This window comes from Hylaeus volcanicus, chromosome 7, assembly GCF_026283585.1.
Source record: "Hylaeus volcanicus isolate JK05 chromosome 7, UHH_iyHylVolc1.0_haploid, whole genome shotgun sequence".
Classification (NCBI taxonomy): domain Eukaryota; kingdom Metazoa; phylum Arthropoda; class Insecta; order Hymenoptera; family Colletidae; genus Hylaeus; species Hylaeus volcanicus.
In genome coordinates this window covers 17,555,918-17,579,432 of record NC_071982.1, presented here as the reverse complement: position 1 = coordinate 17,579,432, position 23,515 = coordinate 17,555,918, and the positions used below count along the sequence as shown (strand labels likewise).

Here is a 23,515-nt window from a genome sequence, read left to right as displayed (position 1 = left end):
AAAGTAGTAAAAGTGGGGGTACGAAGAAATAAGGACCAGTAATTAACCTCGTTATGCCCATACAACAGAAAAACGTCAAAGAAGAGGATAACGTGCATTAAAAATAGACATTTACCCTGGTCGCATAAATCTCCACTCCATCCCTCCCTGCAGATGCACTGGAAGGAGTTGACCAGGTCTACGCAGGTTCCTCCGTTCAAACAAGGATTGCCTCGACAGTCGTTGATGTTCTCGTGACAGTGCATCCCCGTGTATCCAGGATCGCAGATGCATCTGCCACCGCTGCATCTGCCCCTGCCGCCGCAAGGAGTGCCTTCGCTACCACATCCAGTTTCCTCGTCCATGATGCCGAACTGCGGGTTGTGAGAGGCGGGCTCGGAGCAATTCTTCCCCTGCCATTGTTGAGGGCAGTGACAATAGTAATCGGTCTGAGTATTGAAACAGGGCGCGGAGTTCCTGCAGGGATTCGGGCTACAGTGGTCCCTGTCGATCTCGCACTGATAACCGGTGAAGCCAACGGGGCAAACGCACTCGTAAGCGTTCACCAGATCCCTGCATTCACCGCCGTTCTGACACGGCTTCGAGGCACACTCGTCGATGTCGACGTCGCAGTCCTTGCCGGAGTACCCCGCGGTGCAGCTGCAGTGATAGTCATCTACCAGGTCTATGCAGAGCGCGCCGTGCTGGCACTGGCCGACACAGTCGTTGATGTTCTTGGTGCAATTCTTTCCAGTGAAGCCACTTCTGCAGCGACATCTGAAAATGGAAGGTTCGAAGATAAAGTTTATCAAAATAGCGTAATATTGCCTTCCTAAACACAGTATAACTCAGAAGTGATTCACTTCGTTTAGTAGATGCAAACCTGTTGCACCTAAAATAAATCACGCTAAAGGAGAAACGATTTCAGAGCCCCCTTGTCGACGTTGTATTAGCTGATTTAGAAACCTCAAAGTTGATTTAGAAACCTCTTGCATTCAGAATAGGTCTGGTGCAAATAAGCTGGTAGAGCGAATTGCTTCTGGTTCAATTGAACCCCATGTGATGTGTAATTATTGAAAGTCAAAACACGTTTCGACTCCAGCTGGCCAGGCACGAGGTCCCAATACTAAATTCTCACGAGAAGATTGCGTCACATGGTAATCGAACGATAACTTCGACGAGGCAATTAGTTCAGGTGGTGCGGATGAAATATCAACGGTTTAAAGAACGTTGCTTTGCATACTCCGTCCACTGGTTACTGCGGGCACCGCGGTAAAGACGTTCTAATTTAGTCTGGACTAATGGGATATCTTAATAACCGACTTCTTTTAACGGCCTGGACGTAAACTCTGAAGCAAACCGGTCGAGACAACTCGTTGCGAAACGCGAAGGTCGGAAACATTCGGATGGCGATGGAATTGACGCATGTTGAAGTCTTATCTACTCCCTGACGTCGATGTAATGTATGACGTAAATATAAAAGCTCACCTGTAGTCGCCGGCGAGATTTACGCAGGTCATCGAGTTCTTACACGGGGACTCCTTCAGGGTGCACTCGTCGACATCGAACTGACAGAGATGACCCTGCCAAGCTGTTGGGCAGTTGCAGACGAATCCGTTCTTTCCATCGACGCAAGTACCGCCATTTTGGCAGGGTTGCGAGGCGCACTCGTCGATGTCCATTGCGCAATAGGGCCCGGAAAAGCCGGGGGCGCACTCGCAATGAGCGCTCTCCCCCAGTTCTCTGCAGGTTGCCCCATTCAGACAGGGATTGGAGGCACAAGGGTTGTCCACCTTCTCGCAAGTTGGTCCAGAGAATCCCTCGGGACACGTGCACTTGTACTGGTCAGGAGCTGTGTTCTCACAAGTGCCGCCGTTCTGGCAGGGCTCGTGAGTGCCGCAGTAGTTGAGGTCCTGGTCGCAGAGGATGCCGCCCCAGTTCGTATCGCAGATGCAGTGCCAACTCGAACCGTTGCAATAGCCGTGCTTGCAACCTGGGTACGGGGTGCACTGGTCGCAGAGGTCGCCTTGCCAGCCGTGGCGACACTTGCACTCGCCGCTGACGTTGCAGTGCCCGTGGACGGGGTGGCAGCCCTCCTTGCAGACAGCTGAAAGCACGTGTATAGTTAAGTAAGAGCAATGGATACCGATGTTCCTATCGTGGATTCGATACGTCCCTTAGGTTTCTAATACACTACAAATTTGAATAAATTAATTACAAAATGTGGATAGGAAACCTATCTACCAAATAGATTTCCTGATAAATTCAGCTAGAAAATCTAGACGATTACCAGCTCTGCCCTTCAATAGGGGTTTAAGTCTTGATAAACTCGAGCCTCCAGCTTGATCTTTGCCCCCGTTATTTATCTAGAACCCCCATCTATCCCATTCTCTCGTTCCCAGACTTCAAATAACGAAGAAAGAAGAGCTAGCTATCGCGCATAACTCAAACGATTTCACAGCCGCGTAATCCTCCTCCGTCGAACAATAATCGAGGCGAAGCGCGAACGACACAAAAGGCAGCCGTGAATGGAAGTTAAAACACAAACGATTAATTCACCCACGGCCGCGAAGGCGCGAGTGTCAGATTATATTCCACGTCCACGGAGGATTATACCGATCGCGGAGGTTTCGTGCGCGCCTTCTCTTGGAGGCTCTCTCTGAAGGCTGTTCCCTCCGACGGAGGCGGGGCAACAGGTACCCAACGTCTTCTCTTACAGGTGGCAGGATGACGAAATCCAATTTTGTGCTGCCGAGGTACCGTATCTCTGGAAACGACGCTCTCGTTCCCCACGGGTCGGCCAGAAAACGAAAAAAAGGACAGCGACGTCGTTGGGGGATCTCTTCTGGCCGGGGCCGAGCAACTCAATTAGCCGAGAGGACAGAAAGACGGATGAGAAGTGACAGAGAGAAGGATTATCCCTCTAACCGTGAAACGAAAATTCACGCCGCGCGACACGCGTGCACGTATCCCTCAAACTTTTAAACCCGGCGCAGCGAACTCCGTACCGTTACGTCCGCGACGTAGACGCGAAAGAGGAGGATCGCGTACAAAGTGGTACAGATACGAGTTACCGAGCGTCGACAAGGCTCTTTGATGTGGGACCTCACGGAGAGCGGCTCGGGTAACTTGTTAGAGGCCTCGCGATTTTTTAGAAACTCCCCGTACGTGTAAGAGAAAGTTAATGAGTATCTATTGCTTCGAGTTACCAACAAATTAAACTTTTCATTTAATAAATCATCGGGGTTAAAATACTATGCATTATTATTATTACCATCAGTGGAAGTCGCTGTTTTAAAATTCTGGATTGAGATACGCTCGTTGTCTGGACCCAATCGACCTTCCCCTTTGAGAAATCCCTGAAACCTGCTGTCACGATCTGTCCATTCGAATCTAGGACAGGCTGTATTTACACACGGCCGAGTCCCAACTATTTTTCAACCTAAACCAGTTGGCCATGCTTATACGTATATTTGCAGTGCCTCCGTTGCATATTTTAAGCTACGACGACAGGGGGACGCGTGTACGAAGGACGCTCGCGGGATGTTTAATGATTAATAGTCCTGCATTCTCGTTCGCGCATATTTATGCGACTGCAACGTGATGTTCGAGGCCCTAAATAACGATATGTCCGCGACTCGTGGGTCGAATTCTTATCTAGATAGAAATTTCAAGTAACGAATAAAAGATAATTAGAAAGTTTAGAGGCGTAATTGTTAAATTTTATGATATAATTATAGAACATGTATTATTTTGACTGTTTAACTTTTTCATCGTTGAGAACGCAACAGGTGCTTGCAAAAATTAGTGTAAATTAGAAATTGATTACTGAGGATTCATGCTCGATTTGAGAAAGTCGATTGCCCCAGTCGACTGCAATGCTAGGGGATCGATCGGGGCTCTGCAGAGTGTTAATTGTGCTTGTCTACGCGTGAAATCGAATAAGTCGAGTGTGTGGGCTGGCTGGGAACGTCGATGGGATCCGTACACGGCTATTTTATGGGCAAAAATAGTGACAAATTTATCTATTATCCAGGATGAATTCTAGAAACTGAAGACGGGTATTGTAACTTTTTTTTCTAAACAGATATGGGGAACATTGGTGGTACTAAAAGTTGAATGACTTAACGAGGATTGTCTTCATATAGTTTCTGAAATGTAATGAAACGAGTGGATTCCAAGGTATTAAACATCTTTTACGCCTTTCCTCGCTCTTCATTCTCAGAAAAATACTAGAGTTAGTTTTACTCCTTAGAATCAATTACACTACGATCTCAAATAAAATTAACCAGTCGTTATTATTCGTAGGATAAAGATAACTGTGGATTATTCAAACCGATGAGGTATTTTTACTCGATTTTTTATTTACACAATATTCTTATCTAGAGGATGCCTATCTTTGCAGTCGCTGGAGAGCGTCCATCGTGACTCAATCGAGGAAGTGCAATATTTCGAACAGAAAATCCCCCGTTTTATCAACACCCAGTACACAGTACCGTTTTCTCCTTGTTCAGGATCTATAAATCCATCCTTCTGGGTCTACAGTTACACGTCTATGAGTTTTTTGTCAATTCTCAGCGGCAGCGAGCAAATTAACTCGCGCAATTCGTCTTCGTACGCCGCGCGGTTTTCTTTATTTTCTTATTCTCCGATCTGGTGAACGGAGAACGAACGCGCGAAGAATCGGATTACAGGTGAAGGTTCACGACTTTCACGGTGTAACGCTTTACCTTTGCCACGGGCAGAAGCGATAATCTCTCCATGGAAAAGCGACCGCTTACTTATCTCGCGCTATTAACTACGACATTTTACGATTTACAGGCTGTGTACCGTAAGTCGCCGACTTCGCAAGCGGAGTCGGCTAATATTGTATTAGCGAAAATAATTCACCGGTTTCACCTGATTGACCCTCTTTCCACTTTGCAATCGTTTTCCTTATTTAAATCATCTTTAATTCTCATTTCTTCGCTTTAAACTGAAATTATTCCGTTATTTACTTCTTACTCTCTTTTACATTAAAAGAAAAGAATCGAACAAAGCCCCGGGAAATTTACAAATCTGATCCAATTTACTCCAGCCGTTTAATATTAATTTCCCATTAACCCAGCCTCGTGTCGAGACCATTTAATTTTTTGAAACAGTAAGTAGAATCGTGCGGGTCGTAGATTTTTCCAGAAGCGTCGAGAGCTTTGCGATCGCGGTTTACGGTGAAAAGGGGTCAAATGCAAACGAACATGTGCCACGTCCGAGCGAGGATACGACGCTTCTCTCCACGAACGGTGTTGCGCGATGCTGGTTGGTGCATAGAGCTCGTGTGAAGACGATGCACGAGTGAAATTCTCGTATTGACCTTTCACAGCGCGACAAAAATGCCGGAGCCAGTTCTCTCCTTCTCGTAACCGACCAGAGGCTCATCGTCTCACGAGTACACGATTTCCATCGATAGTCCCTAATTGGGATCGTTCGTCCTTCTTCCTCCCTTGGCTTCCACCGAAAGTGGAACGTGTCTAATTGCGAGACGATAATATGATCTGCATCGTCAAACGGCCGCGGAATATTCTGGTGTCAAGGGGATACGACCTCTTTCTTTCCATTTGGAGACACTTTCTATGCGAACGGCCCTACTCCGATCACGCCTGATCCTTAATTGGAGCGGTCTGCTTGCTCAAAGTCAGTTTCAGACTATTCTGTTTCATTAGAAGACTTTGTGATTTAAATAAACTAGTTTCTCTTTTTTTAAAAAGTGAAACTAATTCGAGTTGCACCCCTAAAAGCAAAATTTAGATAAATTTATAATTTGATCACGCGAACACTAACAACTATTAATAGTACTGCAGTAAAGGGTCACAGGATACTTTCATACGCGACGATCAAGTTCGTATTTTAACGCAAGCAAGAGGATCTTAAAGTTCACAGTGTCAAGGGAAACTGGCTGCGTCCTCGTCGCCATCCACAATACTTTGAGCTGCTATCACGATGAATCGTCGATTTTACCGACGGACAAATACGAATTCTCTTTATCATAACTCTCCTCGACGAACAGGGAGTCGAAGCAGCTTTGTTTCACTAGAAATCATCGCTAATGCTAATTACCATTCCACGGAAAAGAATTATAACACTTCGTCCTACTTTCTCCAACTTGCTTTCAAGCTATTCAAATTGATTCAAGACTTTCGAAAACCGCTGTCTACCGCTTTTTTGTGTATCTTTGCTCGATCTAGCAGCGCATAAACGAATAGCTGATTACGCGCGACACATGCATGCGAGATGAGGGAAGAAAAAAGGAGGAAGCCATGGGAAAGAATTCTCGATTGTGAAACGTAAACATCGATTAAGGATACGTTCATGGAACGGGGAATAAATTGATTTGTTGAAAGAATTGCTCAAGGTAAACTGCACTTAATGAGCCTCATTAACGAACAAAGTGTGAGTTGGTAATACACGTATGGAGTAAATTATGTCAAACATTGAAAGTAATATATAATAATTATTCTTGGACATTTGAAGATGCACTAGATTAATTCTAGAAAAGTATGGATTACTTGGCTTGCTTTCCATCGATCTTAATGTTTATTAGGACTGAAATGTATCCAAGTATCCATACCAACGTCGATATTTGGAATTTCGTCATTACCGTAACAACAAAATTAAAAAGTAGATTTCCCTTACCTCCGGAGTAGACAGATCTAACAGGAACGATCTGGGCTGATCCCTCACGAAAACGATCCCCGCCGCAAAGGAGGGATAAAACATGCTACGGAGTCGGGTGAGTCGTGGACACGGGGAGGCGGAAGTAACGATTAAGCAGCGAAGAAAGAGCTGCCATATTAGTCGGGCCAGCATTGTGCGAGGGGATCTGGCGTGATGCTGCTATTTACCTTTATACGATCGTACGACATGCGTCTAACGTCCGCTCATTGAGGCACGCTTCGAGATAATTCGTGTGTTTCGCAGTGCCGCTTCTTTGCGTCGATCCACGCATCGAGACTCTGTCTTTCCTTGTTAGCTTGAGAAATTCGATAGGAACTCCGAGGCACCGATCAGAGGAAGAGTTATTCATGGAGGAATGAATGACAGGGTTGCACAAAGCCATTTAACTATCCTAGCATTGTAATCCAAGTGGTTTACATCACTTGATACCGAAGCAGGGAAGTCATAGGACTCAGGTCCAATTATGAATGTTATTCTATTTCTCAAAATGAAATTATTTCTTGGATGTTCATACAAGCCCTATAAACTTGCATAGAATCCTATTTACGAAGAAGGAGATCGAAAAGTCCTGTACCATGTTGCAACCCCATGCTTCGTTGCCTACATAAAGACGTTATATAAATTAACACTTGCACTTCTTGTTTTTCTAATTATAAACGTAACACGTCTATTCAAATGCCTATAAGCCAGTTATTAATATCGAACTAACATATGAAAGCAAGCTGTACATAATCTAGAAACGCTTGGGGTCAACGTAGACCCCGAGAAGTCTTCTAAGGTTAAACTCACCGACCCATACAACGTCCAGCAAATTTTCGCTTTCCCTCCAGACTGACGCAACTCACGAGAAACCTTAAGTGTCCTCGATCGACGTCCTGGCATTTATGGTCGGGAGACTCGTAATTGTTTTTCGGACGACCAGCCGGAAGATACGAACGCTGCAAAAGTGGTCAGCGCGCGCGTCAACTTCTCGCGTTTATTCATTGCACAGAGGCGGCGAAGTTACGTGTCCAATTAATCAAGCGTAACGGTGGTTAAAGATGCTGGGAAAAGTTTACTGCCTTTGAGTCACATCGAAATGTCTCTGGGTTCAGCGAAGTCGGTAGTATTCATTCGGAGCAATGACGCCTAGAGCCCACGAGGTCTCCGTTTTGGTCACTTGATTTAAGACCTCATTTATAGTTCATGTGCTAATACGACTACTATTTTGGACAAGGTATTGTTTGAGGGAGGTGTGCATTACTTCGAAGACATGGCCCAATAATGGTACCCTTCTAATATTCCTCTCTAAATTTCCTTGTCGAAAATAAAACGCTTTTAATTGGACTTTCGAAATAAAATAGCCGACGTCAATTAAATCCACTCTTAAAGATCGGCGTCTCTCCGATCTCGATTTGACCTTCTCGTTAGCGATTCGTCTCTTTTCGTTCCCATTTCTTGGCACCGTTTTTTCCCCGACTCGTTGCTGATTAATCGAATATACTTTTTGCCCGTGAAATGACCAGTCGCGTCTAAAAATCGCGGGATTCCCAATGGCGGCTCGTTAGCTTCGGAATAGCCAACCGCCCGTGAGAAAAGCCAGCGAAACGGTCGCGAGTCGCGCGAGTGCGATTACGCGCGACGCGAGATTTCACGCTTCGTGGATCGATTAATTATTCCCTGGACGGTGGCCGAGCAAAAAAAGGCCAGGGAATCGTTTAGTCGCCAATATCGCCTTGCGCGACGCTTCGTTGCATACGTAACGAGATGGCGAGAAACGACAAAAGCAACGGTTTGCTGCTTGTTCACCCGGGCCTGGAGCAACGGTTTTTTTTGTCGTTGGTACTCCTGGAGAATCGTGTTCCCTCTTACGATCGTGTATCGTTCCGCTTAATTGCCAGGACGAGCGTATCCTTCGGATCGTTCGCTTCCACCGATGGGAAAGACAGCGATCTTGGCAATTTAATAAACTATTCGAGGAAAGGTATCGTAAGAATTGAATAAGATTGCTTGAATTCTTAATTGGCGAAATTGTTCAGATTTCAGAGAAATCAGCAAAATCGTTGTTCTGTATATTAGAGATTTTTCTAGAAATAGTGGTAATTGCTCAACTTTCATATAGCGCTCGCAAGGATGGAAACGTTTGCGATAACATCGGTAGATTCTCTATGCATTATGCCATTAAGTATTACTTGATATGGATCCAGTTCACGAGTTGCTACTGGAATATGCAACTATGTGGAACAGGTGGCAAAAAACACTTGCTCTACTGAAATTCCGCAAAGGAAAATGCAAAGCATACTCCATCGGAAACGTTTGGAACATTAAAATGTCTGACGCGTTATCTACCAAGGTAGCCTATCCGTGTGCCTCTTAATTTCTGTGCACGCGAGTTATAATGTAAACGTAATACGTGAAGTAAAATGTAGTAAAGTTATAATGAATGTAGTTTAAAATGAAAGTGGAATTGTTTAATTATTCTTCTCCGTAAGGAGTAGCGAAATTTAAAAAGAACGGTGAACAGTCGACTCACCTGTTTCGCAGTCGGAGCCCTTCCATCCCTGTATGCACACCTTGTCCCCGTTCTCGTCGCAGGTGTAATGGCCGAATATGTCGTTCCTCGGCCTGCAGAACTTCGTGCAGGTCGCGTTGTAGTAATGATCCGCGCACTGGACCCGAACGCGATAGGCCAGATGAGCGTTTCTTCCTTGATGATTGAGTGTGTGCCACGTGGGTCCTGGCAGGACAATGCCGCTGTAACTCGCTTCCTCGATCACGCCTGCACTCGCCTCGTCTCTCGCTTGCAGGATCAGCGTGAATTGCCTCTGCAACAGCAAAGTTCAATAATTAAACGGAGGATTCTCCAGTCACGAGCAGTTCGAACAAAAACACTATGAAATAGTTGGACGGTAGACTGCCTTGTTCATAGCTTAGGAGACAAGATTACCCTAAAATTCAGATAAATGTGAGGAAATTTCAGAAGTATCAAAGTGAAACTTCTGAGTAATTAAGTAAAGAGTGAAAGAATTAAAAAGATAGAAGGTAGATTTAATTAAAACGAAGAAATTCTGCAAGTTCTGCCTTTCTCCTGATGATCATTATAGTCGAGTACGACTGCACTTCAAATGCTTCCTTCGTTAGGACTATTCTCTGTCAACGTCTGGGCTTGGAATTACCGTGTTCCGGTAAAGGCGAATCGAATACGGAACGGTGACGTCACGACGCGTCTAGGACTGCTTCGGAAGAGGCAGGGAGGTGGTTTGATGAAGCAAGCAATTAACCCTTGCCCAGCTTGAATAATTCCTCAGCGGCCGTGGCCCTAAGTGGAGCCTTCCGAGATGGACTTTTGCAAATTTATACAGCATTTCCTGACCCTTGACGCTGCCGCGTAACGCGACGGAATAAAATTACCGTTCTTCTACCAGCCTAAATCTTCTACCACTAAATCAACCACGTTCCTAGATTTAGGAAAGATCAATTTTGAATTAATTAAAAAAAAAAGAATTATTCCAATTTCTAAATATAATATTCTCATCACCATAAATGGTCGTAAGTCCCTACTGTCTATAGTGTTACCCTTGACTCTGCAGAGAATTAATTAAAAACACCGATAGGTTTGAGGAAGATCGATTTTCTAGAAAATGATGCAGGATTGGACACAACCCCGAGTCGTCGGTGGTTTCGTTCAACCGTCCTGGTGTGTCCATGCATCGGGAATACGTCCCCAGCTCGTCGCAACGTCGGACCTGATTGGTACCACCAATCAAGGTCCGTGAGTGACGGTCGGCTAATGCAATAAATAAATTCCAATCGCGCTCCCGCGGAAGACAGCGGCTATCTGTTCGTTCGGGCAGCGGCAGCAGCAGCGAATCCCCAAAGGGGGTGTCCAGGAGTCCCGACCGACGACAGAAAGCTGGAAGTGTTCCTGATGGAACCGGTCCGTCGAACGAAAAAAAGATTCACAGCGCATCGGAGTCCACGAGCGTGTCCGCGCCTGTGTGCGCTCGGTTTAATGAACTTGGAGATCCTCGGACAGTAAACAATGAGATGGGGGACTTTCGTCCAATTCAGGGTGGACCTGTCGATTTTTTAATTAAAACCGCAGGTGTTTCGCGCGATCGAACCTTGGGCAAATTAATTTTTCTTTGACCAGCATTCCCATTGCTTTTTCTCAGCATCCCTCTTTCTAAGACGTGGAAGACACACAGCTTTCTAAATTGCAGTTGTATCCATAATTTCTTTTTCATATTTCTCCGCAAATCTGGAACGATGGGCACCGTAATGGCGGATAATGGGTGCATCAGTTTCGTCGATTCTTTTGTGCGTCGAGTCCGAGCGCGGTTCACGGGGTTTCAGACTGCGCCGAGATATGTGGGAACGGGTTATTTCCAGTTGATCGATTCGTTTCCCGCTTTTGGTGTCGTGTACCGTCGGCTAACTGCCCGTTCGTGACTGAACTGCCGATCTCGAATTAGCGAAAATGTTTCTTCTCCCGCTGGGCAACCCAAATGCTTAGGTAACGCGGCTAATGCCGTGGCGAGCGTTTCTTACGTACAGATGGCTTCCTAAAATGGCGCGACACTTCCCAAATAGGAAGCCGTCGTTACCGTTACTGGCGTTTTTTGCGCTGCGCCTGTTTTCGGAGGGAACGATTAGCACTGACAATGAGTGGTCGTTGATTTTCAGTTACTTCCATGCATTTACTCGTAAAAAATATTTGATTGGACGGTTAATAAAAATGAAACAAAATAAAAATGCTACGTCATAGATTTCAGCAACGTATTTGAAGGTTCGATAAGTTTACTGAATGGAGTTGTCTATGAATCAGTGTTGTTGATCCGATTTCATTTTTCCTCAGCTTTCACGGAAGCGCAAAATTCCCCAGCCTCGATCTTGTCAGCACAAAGAGCGCGTTGTGACCAATCCGCGGCGAGTCAGACGTCTCGTGCTAAATGTAAAGTCGGTTCTCGTCGCTCTGCCACTACCTAGAGCAGATGAGCGCTAATTGGTGTTAATTGGTGGCTCGCTCGGGGCCCTCCGTTCCCACGCCCGCGACTTTCATGCTCGCCTTTTTTTTTTCGTTACACCTCGTATATATATTCTAATTCGTCTGTCGCGGTGGCTTCCACGTCGGGGAGAGAGAGCCGTCCTTTGTGCAGCTCGTACGCGCTCGAACGCTCCCTTTGTCGAGCCGTCTTAATCGATATGAGTCAGCATTCGAATCACGATCAGATAAAATTTCTATTATTCCGACGTTTTCTGATTGAAACGCCATTGAACGGGGACAGCTTCGAATAGGGTAGAAAATGGACGATGGATTTTGAAGCGAAGCGTTCGAGCGGAAATAAAAGAGAGAATGAAATGACAATTGAAGCTCTGATCTTTGCGGAGTATGGTTCGTCTTTTAAAAATATTCTTCTTTAAAGAGAACAATTAATTCGGAACTCGATAATATAAAAATAGAGAATGTTTTGGGTTGTCCAGAAAGTTCGTGCCAATTTTTAAAAAAAATTCAAAGGCACATTTGAACCTGTATCTGTACCACCTACCAAATATAGACATGGACATTTCAGACAACCGCAATACATTAATTACATTAAATGAAAAATTTGTCCTAAAGACTGCAAGCACGTTTATTATAAATACCTGACTGAAATGAGTGTTGTATTAAATTAGAACGTGAATTTCGAAGTTGCTTTCCTTTCGTTCGAAGAGAAAATGCAAGTCTGGCGTGAACAAACGCCCAAGCACGCGGAGATCCACCGTAACCGTGGATCTAGGAATTCGCGTGGGTGTTCCCTTCTGCACGGCTCGACGAATTTCCCCTTTCACTGGCAAAACACCGACCGCGGTCACTGAAAACCAGCCACGTCCGCGATGTCGATAAATTATCGAAGATCACCAGTCCCTGGCCGAGGATACGATCCGACCACCGGGCTACTCGATCGTCGATCGATCTATTCGCGGATCGTCGTTGGACGTGGGTCGCCACGTGGGCGTCGAAAATTCATTACGTTGAATATTAATCTCTCAGATGTCGACGCGTGTGAACCAATTAATTAATTTCGTGCGACCAGTCGACGCGTGTTAGAAGGAATACTCTTTCTTAGATTTAATTAGAGGACAACAGAAAGACTAACAATAAAAAGTATCCAAGCATCGATTGGTTCAAATGAGCGAATAAACCTCTACCGTTAAGTGTTTCTTCTGATTCAGAAAATACAAAATTGGCCAGACAATGGAGCTATTAGTGGGCCAGTTAGCGAGGCACGGGGTTATCATATTAATTTCGAGGAACGTGGGAATTGGGACGAACCGTAATTTTTACGACCTTCGTCGACGCGACGGAACGTTGTGTAAATTCCGATATTCGCGATCCAAAAGGATCGACGGAAGCGAGCCGAGCACGTAGAGGACGGACGAGCCTCTATCTGCCTGGCTGTCGCTCCATCGTGACGATGGTGGACGTCCACGTACAGGGGGCCGACGTCGAGTGTGTGGGTTGGTAAGTGCACGTAGGTACTTACGTACGCCGAATAGAACGCGTCTCCTTCTCTATGTCAGGCAACGTGTCTTTGGTTTCGCGGAAAAGATCGAACGAGTGGTACGTGAGGACGCGTACTAAGCAGAAGAGAACGTCCAAGACAAGATCGAGGGAACCTTGAATGAGAGTGCACACGGTTTCCTTCGATTTCTTCCATTGCTTTCAGGCGACGCAAGCTTCGAGACACGAAATAAATCATGAAAATATGGTGGCGATATCGAGTGGTAAACTGGGTCGATAACTTGCATCATTGAGGTGACTTTTTGTATTTCGATGTGGACTCGAAGTGTATGAAAAATGGGTTTGAAGGTTGGCGAGTTTGATGGACGAGGATGCCTTTGAGGCATGCGTGGAAGCAAGAATTAAAAATGAAAGAAAGTGAGGGGTGAAAGTACGAGAACCAGTAGCGCGTGTGAAGATTTCAAGTAGTCTGCGATATTTTACTTTTGGAAAGCTCTTTTTAGAAAAATATCTGACAGATGCGTAGAAAAATGGTTCGACTATGAAGATTTTAAGAATTTCAAAGTATTTCACTTCTGAGGATTCTAAACTCAATAAGATTAATAGAGCCTTCTTTAATTGCCTGCTGATTTCATCGTAAAGTTTGAAAGCTTGACTATGGAGTAGAAAGTACTCGATACCTCGGAGTAGGTGAAAGTCAGAATTTTTCTCGACCTTCTCCTTTGGAAAAGTTCTCGAGCCCCCTAAAAGAACTTCTATAGTCTCGAACAATTAATTAATTTCACTAAACTTGGAATGTTCACCACGATTCTGCTCATCAAGCTTTCCATTTGGATCATTTATATCCACCATCATTTTTCATCTTTCACCTTTCCCTTTCGAAAACGAACGCGCGCCGTTCGCGTTTGAATTTCGGCTGAGATTTACGCAGTGATTACGGCAATTTATTTTGTGAAAGCGCCTTACGTAAAATCGTCTCGATGCATTATTCATTGGGCTGCATTATTTCAGTGCATTCATGTGTTCGTCGTAATACCTCAATTAAACGCAGCGCGTTTCGAAAAGTTCCACGAGGAATCGTCATCATTCTGAAAAATCTCTCACAGGGGAGACACTAAACATGTCCCCCCATTAACTGCTATCGTGTTATACAAAACTGGTTCATGAGTTGCTAGTTAACTGTGTTGGTCCTCGGAACAACATGTATTCCCTCAGGGGCTGTAGCGGTGTTTGTAGCTACAGTACGGACTCAGCAACCCCGAGTTACCCGAGCTAGAGGGGGCCCATCAGGCCCCGATAGATGAGAAGTAAGAGATACTGCAAAAAGTATTAAAACAATGCACCATCCAACAAAAGTAGATTGTAATTTCGACACTCTTCGTTCAACTCACTTCAGAAGCTACTCTCGATTTGTCCAGCTCTCCCCAGGTGTCTTTGAAAAGTAGCATCCTGTAGATTTTCAGTCTCAGCTATTTCCCAGGAATCCCTACCAAGTCTAAAAAGCCGCCCAGAATTCCGACCCATGATCACCTTCGAGCATCGACGCCCCCGCTCGCGCTTGACCCTAAATCTCCCCGCATAGAGTCCAAGGTCCGCAGGTCAGACGTCGCGATGCGATAAATTCGCGGCGTCGTTCTCTTCGCCCCCTTCGAGAGACGATTCCCCGTGAAGTAGTCCTCAGGGTTGTTCTTCGTTCCCTGGAAATTCCGACGATTCGCCCCGTGGCTGCGGCATCGGGGAAGCGTCCAAGTTCTGGAATCCTTTCCTCGTCCTCGCTTCCCAATTAGCCGGCTGGCTAATAAATCTCGCGGTGTCCCCAGGAACCGTAGAAAGCACCCGTTGGAGGGTGGAGGGGAGAGAGAAAAAAAAAGAAACAGGACCGAGGGAGGAGGAAACGGACTGTTGGAGCAGAAAGGGGAGAAAGAACGAAGGGGATTCTCGAGCGACAGGGGACGAGGAGAATCTGCCGTGGTAGCCACTATTCACAGGGGCACAAGGCCAAGAAGTCTTTCTGTACGATGCCTCCGCGGCTCTCTTTCTCCTCTACGAGGCTTAAAGGGGCCGAAGGAGGAGCCTGCTCCGCGAGTCGGTGGCTGTTGTAGTGGTGGACCTGCATCGAGCCACGGGAACCTGGCATTCCTCGTATTAAATGCCTCTAGAACACTCTCCTGCGGCAAACTGCTCGTTCGTGCATGCACGACTGCAGGATGATCCTCTAAGGATGTGAGAATACTATCCCTGGGCTCCAAATGACAACTTTCGTCTTTTCAAGTAACTGGAAGGTTTGGATAACCGAATCATCCCCTCGTTATTGTGGCATCACTTTGAGATTGGAGCAGCTTGCCCCGCTTTCGAGTGAATTGGCTCGACTTTGCCACTCCAAGGAGGCTATTACAAGCTTAAAAAACGGAAACTACATTCTCTGTGCTTGGTAATCATCATCATCCATTCTGATCAAGAAGATTTCCTCTTTCCTATTCGATAGTCCTTAATGAATCCTGTGGGATTCCTCCGAGAGCATTAAACTACAATGCAGAGTATGTGCACAGGCGAACCACGCATTAAGCTCTGCTAATTCAGGACATACAAAGTATGTTAGATCTACCCCGAGAGACTCTCAGAGATCGAGAGAGGCTCGGGCCACTTACTTACTTTACTTCTGCAGAAGCCTTGCGGTGTGTGTATTAAAAGAAGAACTCTTTCTTGCTGATCCTGCGTTAGACGCGATGCTATTAATCGTTCCAAGTCTCTTATTACTCGGTAGTTTATTAGTACCTAACCAGCTCGAACAAACTGTTCGAATCATCAATAACGTCGCACTTAAGCCTGCTACGATAAGTCTTGTTGATGAGTCCACCTAGCGCACCTGAGACGAAACACGGGAATATTATTCTCTGTTCAAACTTCAGCGTTAGATCAAGGCCTACCGATCTAAGATCTGGAAGTTCTAGAAGTTCCAGAAGAAATTTCTAGAGATGCCACGCCATCCAAGAACAAAGTTTTCTACCTCAGCAGAATGTAATTAAACGCAATGATGTTTAACAAAAGGTAGTACTCTGTCTAAAGTTAAGCTTGAAATCCGTCGCAACTCTGTACACACTCACACGTGTGTACACATCGGAGAATCGAGGCTGTACACACAGTGAGCTGGACAGAAAACGTGGTGCGGGAGACACGTTGGCAACGGGGCAGCTAACTAGCAAAGAAGAAGAGGAGAAACAGTTCAGCTCGCGGGACGAGGAAGGACAAGCAAGGAGTTTGGTATGCGGTCCGCGCAGCGGGTTCACACACGGACCCAAAGGAGGCCCAGCGAGCGGTGGTAGGGGAAGGACAAGCTCCGGGACTCTCTGGAGGCATTGCCCAAACCGGGGCGACAGTTTCTCCCTTCTTTCTACATTTGCATACGCGATCGTACACCTGTGTTGCACGTACGGTGCGTGTCCCGCCCGCAGTGAGCCGTACACCTGACCAATAAGTCCGCGCGACGAGCGTAAATCTGGAACACGAAACGTGGATAATCTGGGGCCCCCTGCCGCGTCAACCAGGGCAGGCTCGTGTAATCCAGTGATGCACAACGTCCAACACGCACGATAAGATTGCTAACAAACTTTAAAATTTCTAAGAGTTTTTCTGTTTGACTCTTGGTGTTCTTTCTTCGACTTTAAGAAATCGATAGAAGATATGCGGGGTGCTTAACTAATTCTTTGCACCCTTGAATCTTATTAAATATGATACATATAACTTCATTTGGGCCAGTAGCGAAGAGGTTGCGCACCACTGGCGTAATCGATGACTTTGGCCCTGGGTCGTCGTTTGTACGTTCTCCAGTTTAGTCACGGAATAATTAATAATCACGTCCCCGGTTTGTTGCGGGGTCTGTTAAGGGAATTACGGGAGACGCCGCAGGTAATTAACGAGCCGCAGAAAAATCCGCGATTGAATTTAAATCAGGAACGCGGAAACGCATTAATTCCCCCTCCTCCACCCGCCGCTTCCAAGAAACCGATAAATCTTCGAACGGGTCGCGTTGGATTCGTAATTGCCGGGCCCAAGGTCCAGTTTGCCGATATCGGATCTTCGCGTTCGCGAGGGGATCAGCTTTGCTCGGAAGTGTTGACAAATCGACGACGCTTCCGTTCGCGAGACAAGTCTCATCGATGTCGATAAATCACCGTGTCGATTTCTGGAGAAGTCTGGACGAAAGGTAGACAATCAGAGCAGTACGATCTGAAAATTTTGCACGCTAATTGCTCGTGGTTTGTAATTATTTCGTATGTCCCTCATCGTGATGATCATCCTGATGACTTAAAACCCCTCTAGTTTCATCTGGACCACAAAATAGTTTAATATCGCCAAAGTACCTAACCTTCCAGACCCTCTAAAAGTATTAAAAACATACCATGATATAGCTTCACTTAAATAAGGACAAGATAAATGTTCAAAGCCCTTCGAACATAATGCCGAAAGTACCAAGAGGCGTAAAAAGTGACAGATTTGTTACGATGGTACCCAAACGTCGCCTGCCATGATTCCAAGGGGCTCATTAACGGGACACCCGAAACACGCATAAAATCCACAAAAAGCGGATGAACGTTATTCAAGCGGCGCGCTGACGTAAATCTCGCGAGACGGAGACCTGATTGCGATATCCTCGGGGCCCGACGAAGGAGCAGGAACGATTTCGGGCCCCGTTCGATTAACGACTGGTTCGCGCAGTAGCTTTTGACAAATCGATTCCGCTTCCGTATCTGCGTCGCGTGATTTATGCGCGCTTAGAATTGCCCGACGTTGCTCCTCAAACGGAAATATAAATGACGTGCCATGGAATATCTCCATCCTGACATCCACAGTGGTCGGGATGTCTGTCTTCATTTAAATATGCAAAATACAGGACGCACGCACTTGGGAGACAGAGTGGCGTCTTTGAAAATGGTGGTTGGGTGACTGGGTGCTTATAGTTTGGGGCCATTATTACCATTCGTTAATAAAGGGACAATTGATTATCTTCGAGTTCGATCAAAGCTCGTTTCCAGAATTTTAGATAGGTCATGTCACAGTTTGGAGAAGATAAACCTAGTATACAGTTTTCTCAATCATGCCTCAATGAAACTTTTCAGGCAATTAGATGCTGTCCTCCTCGATCACCTCGAATTATCTATATCTCAGTTGGAGCAGTCCCAAATTCAATGGACATCATGTATTCATAGAGGGTCTAAAAAATGTCAGCCACAGGATGCTGAAAATCCCGTGGAACCAAGGGGAATGCCGAGACGGGAGGACACAATGGCCCGGCGTGTAAACCAGGCCCAAAAAGTATGCAGAAATCGTTCAAGAAGTACACCTGTTGGATCCTGACTCATGCTGGTCCCCTGCGGGGATTCGAGGCGTGCCTCCGCGCTGACTCCTTCATTTTCGTTCGCCGCGGTTTTTATCCGTCCTGCGCATAGGGTACCGTTTAGGCGACCATCGTTTATCATTACACGCGCCATTATCAGGTTTGAAATTATCGGAATTTATCACGGTCATCGGAGAAAGGAGGGTAAAAGCCTCCGCGGCACTGTTCGTCTCGTTCGTCGGTTTTCTCTTTTCTTATTTCGACCGCGATCGTTTGTTTAATACGACCGTGCTAATTGTGCCACCTGGACGATACCCAGGGAAGTTTAACGCTCCGAATTATTTGCCCTGGGGTTTATTACGTCTGGAGTGGGTCGGGGAAGTTCCCGTTGGTCTCCAACTCCGGTTACGTTGATCAATGTTTACCCATTAAGTTTCTAGAGAACGATCAGCCCAACGACGCGTGAGAAATCTTCCGTCTGTAATTAAAGGTGGAAGACTAATCTACTCGGTATCGCGTTTTGAAACCTAATGCCGTATAAATTGAAGGTGAATTGAATGATGACATCCGACACGCGGCATGGCTAGTTTCAATCGAACGATACCCTAACGAGAAACTAAACTAAACTGGTTTCTGAAGGAGAAAAATTGCTTTTCCTCCTCCGATTTGAATATCTTAGCACGTGTAATAATAATTTCTCTAGGTCAAATTCAAAACTAATGTAGGTGAACGAGTCGAATAAGATCCCTGGATTCAATTTAGATCCTTCATAGGCTTAATTCTTTCAAAACAGTATAGGATTGCACTCTCTAGTTGGGCTATAGGTCACTCACTTCTTGATGCTCGAACTGTTACAGCTATAATGATTGCCCTCGAGTGATGTTTACACGATACGAGAGAAACCCCTTCATTCGCCCATAAATTGCATATTCACGATGGTAATGCTACCAGTCGTTAGTCAATTCTAAATCTGGGCCAACGGTGAAATAATCTTTTCCAAAAGTTCTGATCACTAGATCCGCATTCCAACGTGTTGAAACAGATTAACACTAACTCGAGTCAAACACAAAATAATTAACAAATTGAAAAACACCCTAAGGCTTGCAAAGCTAGAGCTATAAACATTAATGCTATATTTCCAAGTGAACATTTTGCTCCAAATCTCAAACATCTTTCCTAATTCCAAATAAACTTGGATCCCATCCAACTACTACCAACTTCCATGCTTTTCGTATCTGAGACCTATCAAGGCCCTAGTGTCTCGAGTACTTAGAAGTCGAGTAAGATCTCCACGTTCATTCCGCGCCAGGAAGCCGAGGTCTCGGATCGAATCAGCCTGCGGTTTTCAACCGAGCCTCCCCCAAACGTCGGGCAAATCGACGGCACCGCTAATACAGTCGACACAATACGCCAACGAGCGCAACGGTAACGTCCACGTGGGCCCAGCAGGCGTGACGTCACATCATTGATAGAGGCGCCCACATCATCGGCTCACCAGCCGTGGATGTTGTGCCGTGAATAGATGTCCACCTATTCGTTTCGACGCGATTCGCTGCGTTTGCGCATCCACGTGCCGTGTACGTTCACTGCAGGAACAAAATCCTCACGAGAAGAGAGAAACCTTTCGTTAGAAAAATTTTACCAATATTCCTTTTCACTACCAATCGTATTACCGCTCACCCGAATATGGAGTAATGGTTGCGAATAAGCGAAGCGGTGTTTCCAATCATCGTCTGTTATTCGAATAAAATTTTGCCCACGTCTGCAGTTGGCTGGAGCCCGCCAAGTGTGGGAAAGAACCGCGCGATGAAAAGAGCAGGAAAATGATCGAGGCCCGAATCGAAGACAAAGATGCCCCGAGGAACACCGCGACGAGGATGAGAACGTATCAGGAGGCAGCCAGAAGGAAAAGGACGGAGACACGAGGCTGGAGAAAGGAAAGAAGCGAATCCGTACCCGTCTTGCCGAAGACACACACTCAGAACGGCCAGGATTGTGCAAAAGCTCGGCGTACACTCATCTCACTGATCGTTTCCTGTGCCATTATGCTACCGCTGAAAAGGCGGTTATTCCCTTCTTACATATGCCTCTTTACGTCGCTATTGGAATTGCAAACTGGAGAAAGTCGAAGGACGATTACTCGAAGTCCGAGACGTGACGCCTGGAAAAGGGACCTGTTGCCCGATAGTCTTAGACATTAGGGAATTTTTAGAGATTCATTAAGAAGGCTGTAATCATGCAATACCTTTTCCATGGACACGAAGAAATTCATAAAGCTACTTCAATTATACGTAAACGTGCCCCCAATGTATCGAAGCTATACACTCGCCTATTTCTTCCAAATAAGTTCTTGAAAATATCGTAATTTTTAGTATCTAAAACCGGAACGGTCCCCTTTAATGAATTTCTATCGCAGTTACAGCGAGGACTTCCGCCATTAGTCGATCGAAACGCTCGTCGTTTCTGATGAGAATCGAGAATTCACGAAGGATTCCCAGGGGGCCGTTAAATGCAGACGGCGTTCTCGAACGGTCGTGTTGTATCGTGCCCCGCTCGAATGAGATTATGTATACCGTATTCAATCACCGTGGACGGTAATGACGAAATTATCCACAGAAGCGATGAAAGTCAGGCTTTACCGTTTTTCGAGGTGGGCGCCGCGAAAATGGTTTTGTAGTTATTACGAACCCGCACGGCCATTTCCGCGAGATGGGCACCATTTTACTCGAACAACGAATGACAATCACAGTCACAGTCACTTTATTTACTCGTTTCATGATTATACCATTGAAGATTTTTAAGTTTGTTAAGTTTTAACTATCTTCTTCTTACCGACCTAATACTTTACACAGCGCAAAGAATAGTTTCACCACCGCCCCAAAAAAATGTTGTTTATCACCTATTCTTCAAAATTTCATTATATAGAATTCCGTCCACCCCTGCGGTCTACTTAGCGTCCCCTCGAAAGCCCTCTGTATGTACACGTGCACGGCGCTTATTTACTTTCCATAGATATTTTTTATTGCGCGCCCCGTCGCCCCCTCTATAATTGAATTAGCTCGGGGAGCGCTAAATGCTCGAAGAAGCGTACACCGTTCAGGCCGCCGCGCCGGGCGAATAAAGAGAGAAGAAAAACATCATGGAGGGGGCCAGCGGAGATCCTTCAAGGAAAGGAAGCAATTTAAGGGTCTCTGTTTATGCCCCCGTGGGCCCTCGAGATGGAACGTCGTGGACCACCCTTTGTCGCCCTCGAGGAACGGACCCCGCTCCATGGGTCCTCTTAGAACCTCCACGAGCGAGTTATGAAATATACAAACACGCTGGTTGCTCTTCAAATAATCCACTGTTGGAGCCTCGTGTGTACGTGTGCAAGAGTACGCCTCGATTCGGTCCGTTAACGTTCCGAACGAGGACCCTTGACGTGTACCCGTCACTGTGTATACCTCTTGCGGGGAAACACGTCGTCATGGTTGCTCGAGGATCTCTCGGAGAGGATCTCTCCTCGAGACGCTCGAAATCGGCCGTTCGTCTTGGCGTAATTACGCTCGACAGCGGCCTCTGTGCCCCCGGGACCCTGGTGACACGTCATGTGGGTGGGATGTTAGCAATCGGTTACTGGAAACTCTTCGTTCCTGTCTGTCCTGCTAGACTGGAGGGCTTACGGCTTTTTAATTACGCGAAGATATATTGCCGAGTCGCAGCGTGTGTTTGGAGGGGTCCTCTCGAGAGGGGCTTCTCGAGGGCCTGGCAATAATTGGTAGACGACTTGTACTTAATGCTACCATGAGACCAGTAGTTCGTGGATTGGAAGGTTTCACTGTTTTTCTTGGACTGAGATTGTTATCGATGATACTCTCCCGAGAGCGTGGAAGAGGGGCCCAGTAAGGGTTGTTGGTGGGGACAGATGTTACAGTTTTGCAGAGGTAGGGATAGAAGAGACTAGGGTAATTAAAGGAAACTACGCTGAGTATAATAAACAAGAGCAAAATAAAAGAAAGAATTTTAAAGAAGAAATTTGTAACACCCCCTCAAAACATTTAAAAACTATATCAAAGCAGTAGGTAAAACAATAGAATTCCTAGCCGTGGTCTCACGTCCGTGCACTCAGGAATTCGAAATTCAAATTCAACTCCATGGCGTTCTACCTGGAATGTTTCCTCAATCGTGGATCCCGAGGTGTCGGGTGGCGATCTTTGCTTTACAATACCGCGATTTGTGGATGCATCAGAGGTGAACCGACTCACGAGGATTTCGTGGTCGGAGGTTTTGGCACGAAACGACGAGAAGGATGGCTAGAGGAACAGAATGGAGGAGGTGTTGCCAAGCGAGTGGAACCAACCTGGAATTCTGCGTAACAACTCACGGATAGAGGAGCAACAGACCGGAAATCCGTCTGATTCGATAGCTCTCGTGCGCCCCGCATCGACAAAGGAATCGGGCTAGAAATTTGCGATCGGCGCCGCGATACAATGGCCCCTGTGGAAGTCTTTTTCCAAGAGGTCGAACTGGAGCCCCCCCGTATTGTTGCGAAACGACGCCGACGGTTCTCGCCGGAGAGATTCACTTGGTTGCCTTTCAACGATTTCGAGAATGAGAACGAGAGCTACCTTTTAAAAGGATCTCTCATTCGGGACGTACCAAAAAGTCCATTTTCTTTTTCTAACCTTGGTTCTTGCGATCATCCCAAGCATTTCAACGCTCTCTTTTATTTTTGAGTAAAATTTTAATTTAAATGTTGTACCATGAAGACGCATGTTTCTTTTATGGTCATATAGAGCGAGGACCTTGCGACAAAATTAATTGTGGGTATCGAAACGTTCACACGTTTCGACGATTGTGCAATGCGTTTTGGAGCGCTAGTTCGTGACACAGCGAGAAGCTTTTGTGGACGTTCCACGGTTTCGAAACGGTCTTTTCTGACTCCATTACCGATCCTGCTTGAGAAAATATCATTAACGCCGTTTATGGTACTTCGCGGACCGAGCGAAAGGAGGCTTTGTTTGTTT

The 23,515-nt window shown here is 46.0% G+C and overlaps 1 protein-coding gene across 1 annotated transcript in view; it reads right to left on the bottom strand.

The window, feature by feature from the left end:
• LOC128879846 (protein jagged-1) overlaps nucleotides 1–23,515 on the bottom strand; it is a 44,276-nt gene that overhangs the window by 3,853 nt on the left and 16,908 nt on the right. Inside the window, exons 3-5 of the mRNA XM_054129371.1 lie at nucleotides 9,203–9,494; nucleotides 1,468–2,086; nucleotides 116–756 (exon numbers count right to left, since the gene is read on the bottom strand). Of these exons, the coding sequence (XP_053985346.1) occupies nucleotides 116–756; nucleotides 1,468–2,086; nucleotides 9,203–9,494 (1,552 nt within the window). The remainder of the gene's footprint in view (nucleotides 1–115; nucleotides 757–1,467; nucleotides 2,087–9,202; nucleotides 9,495–23,515) is intronic.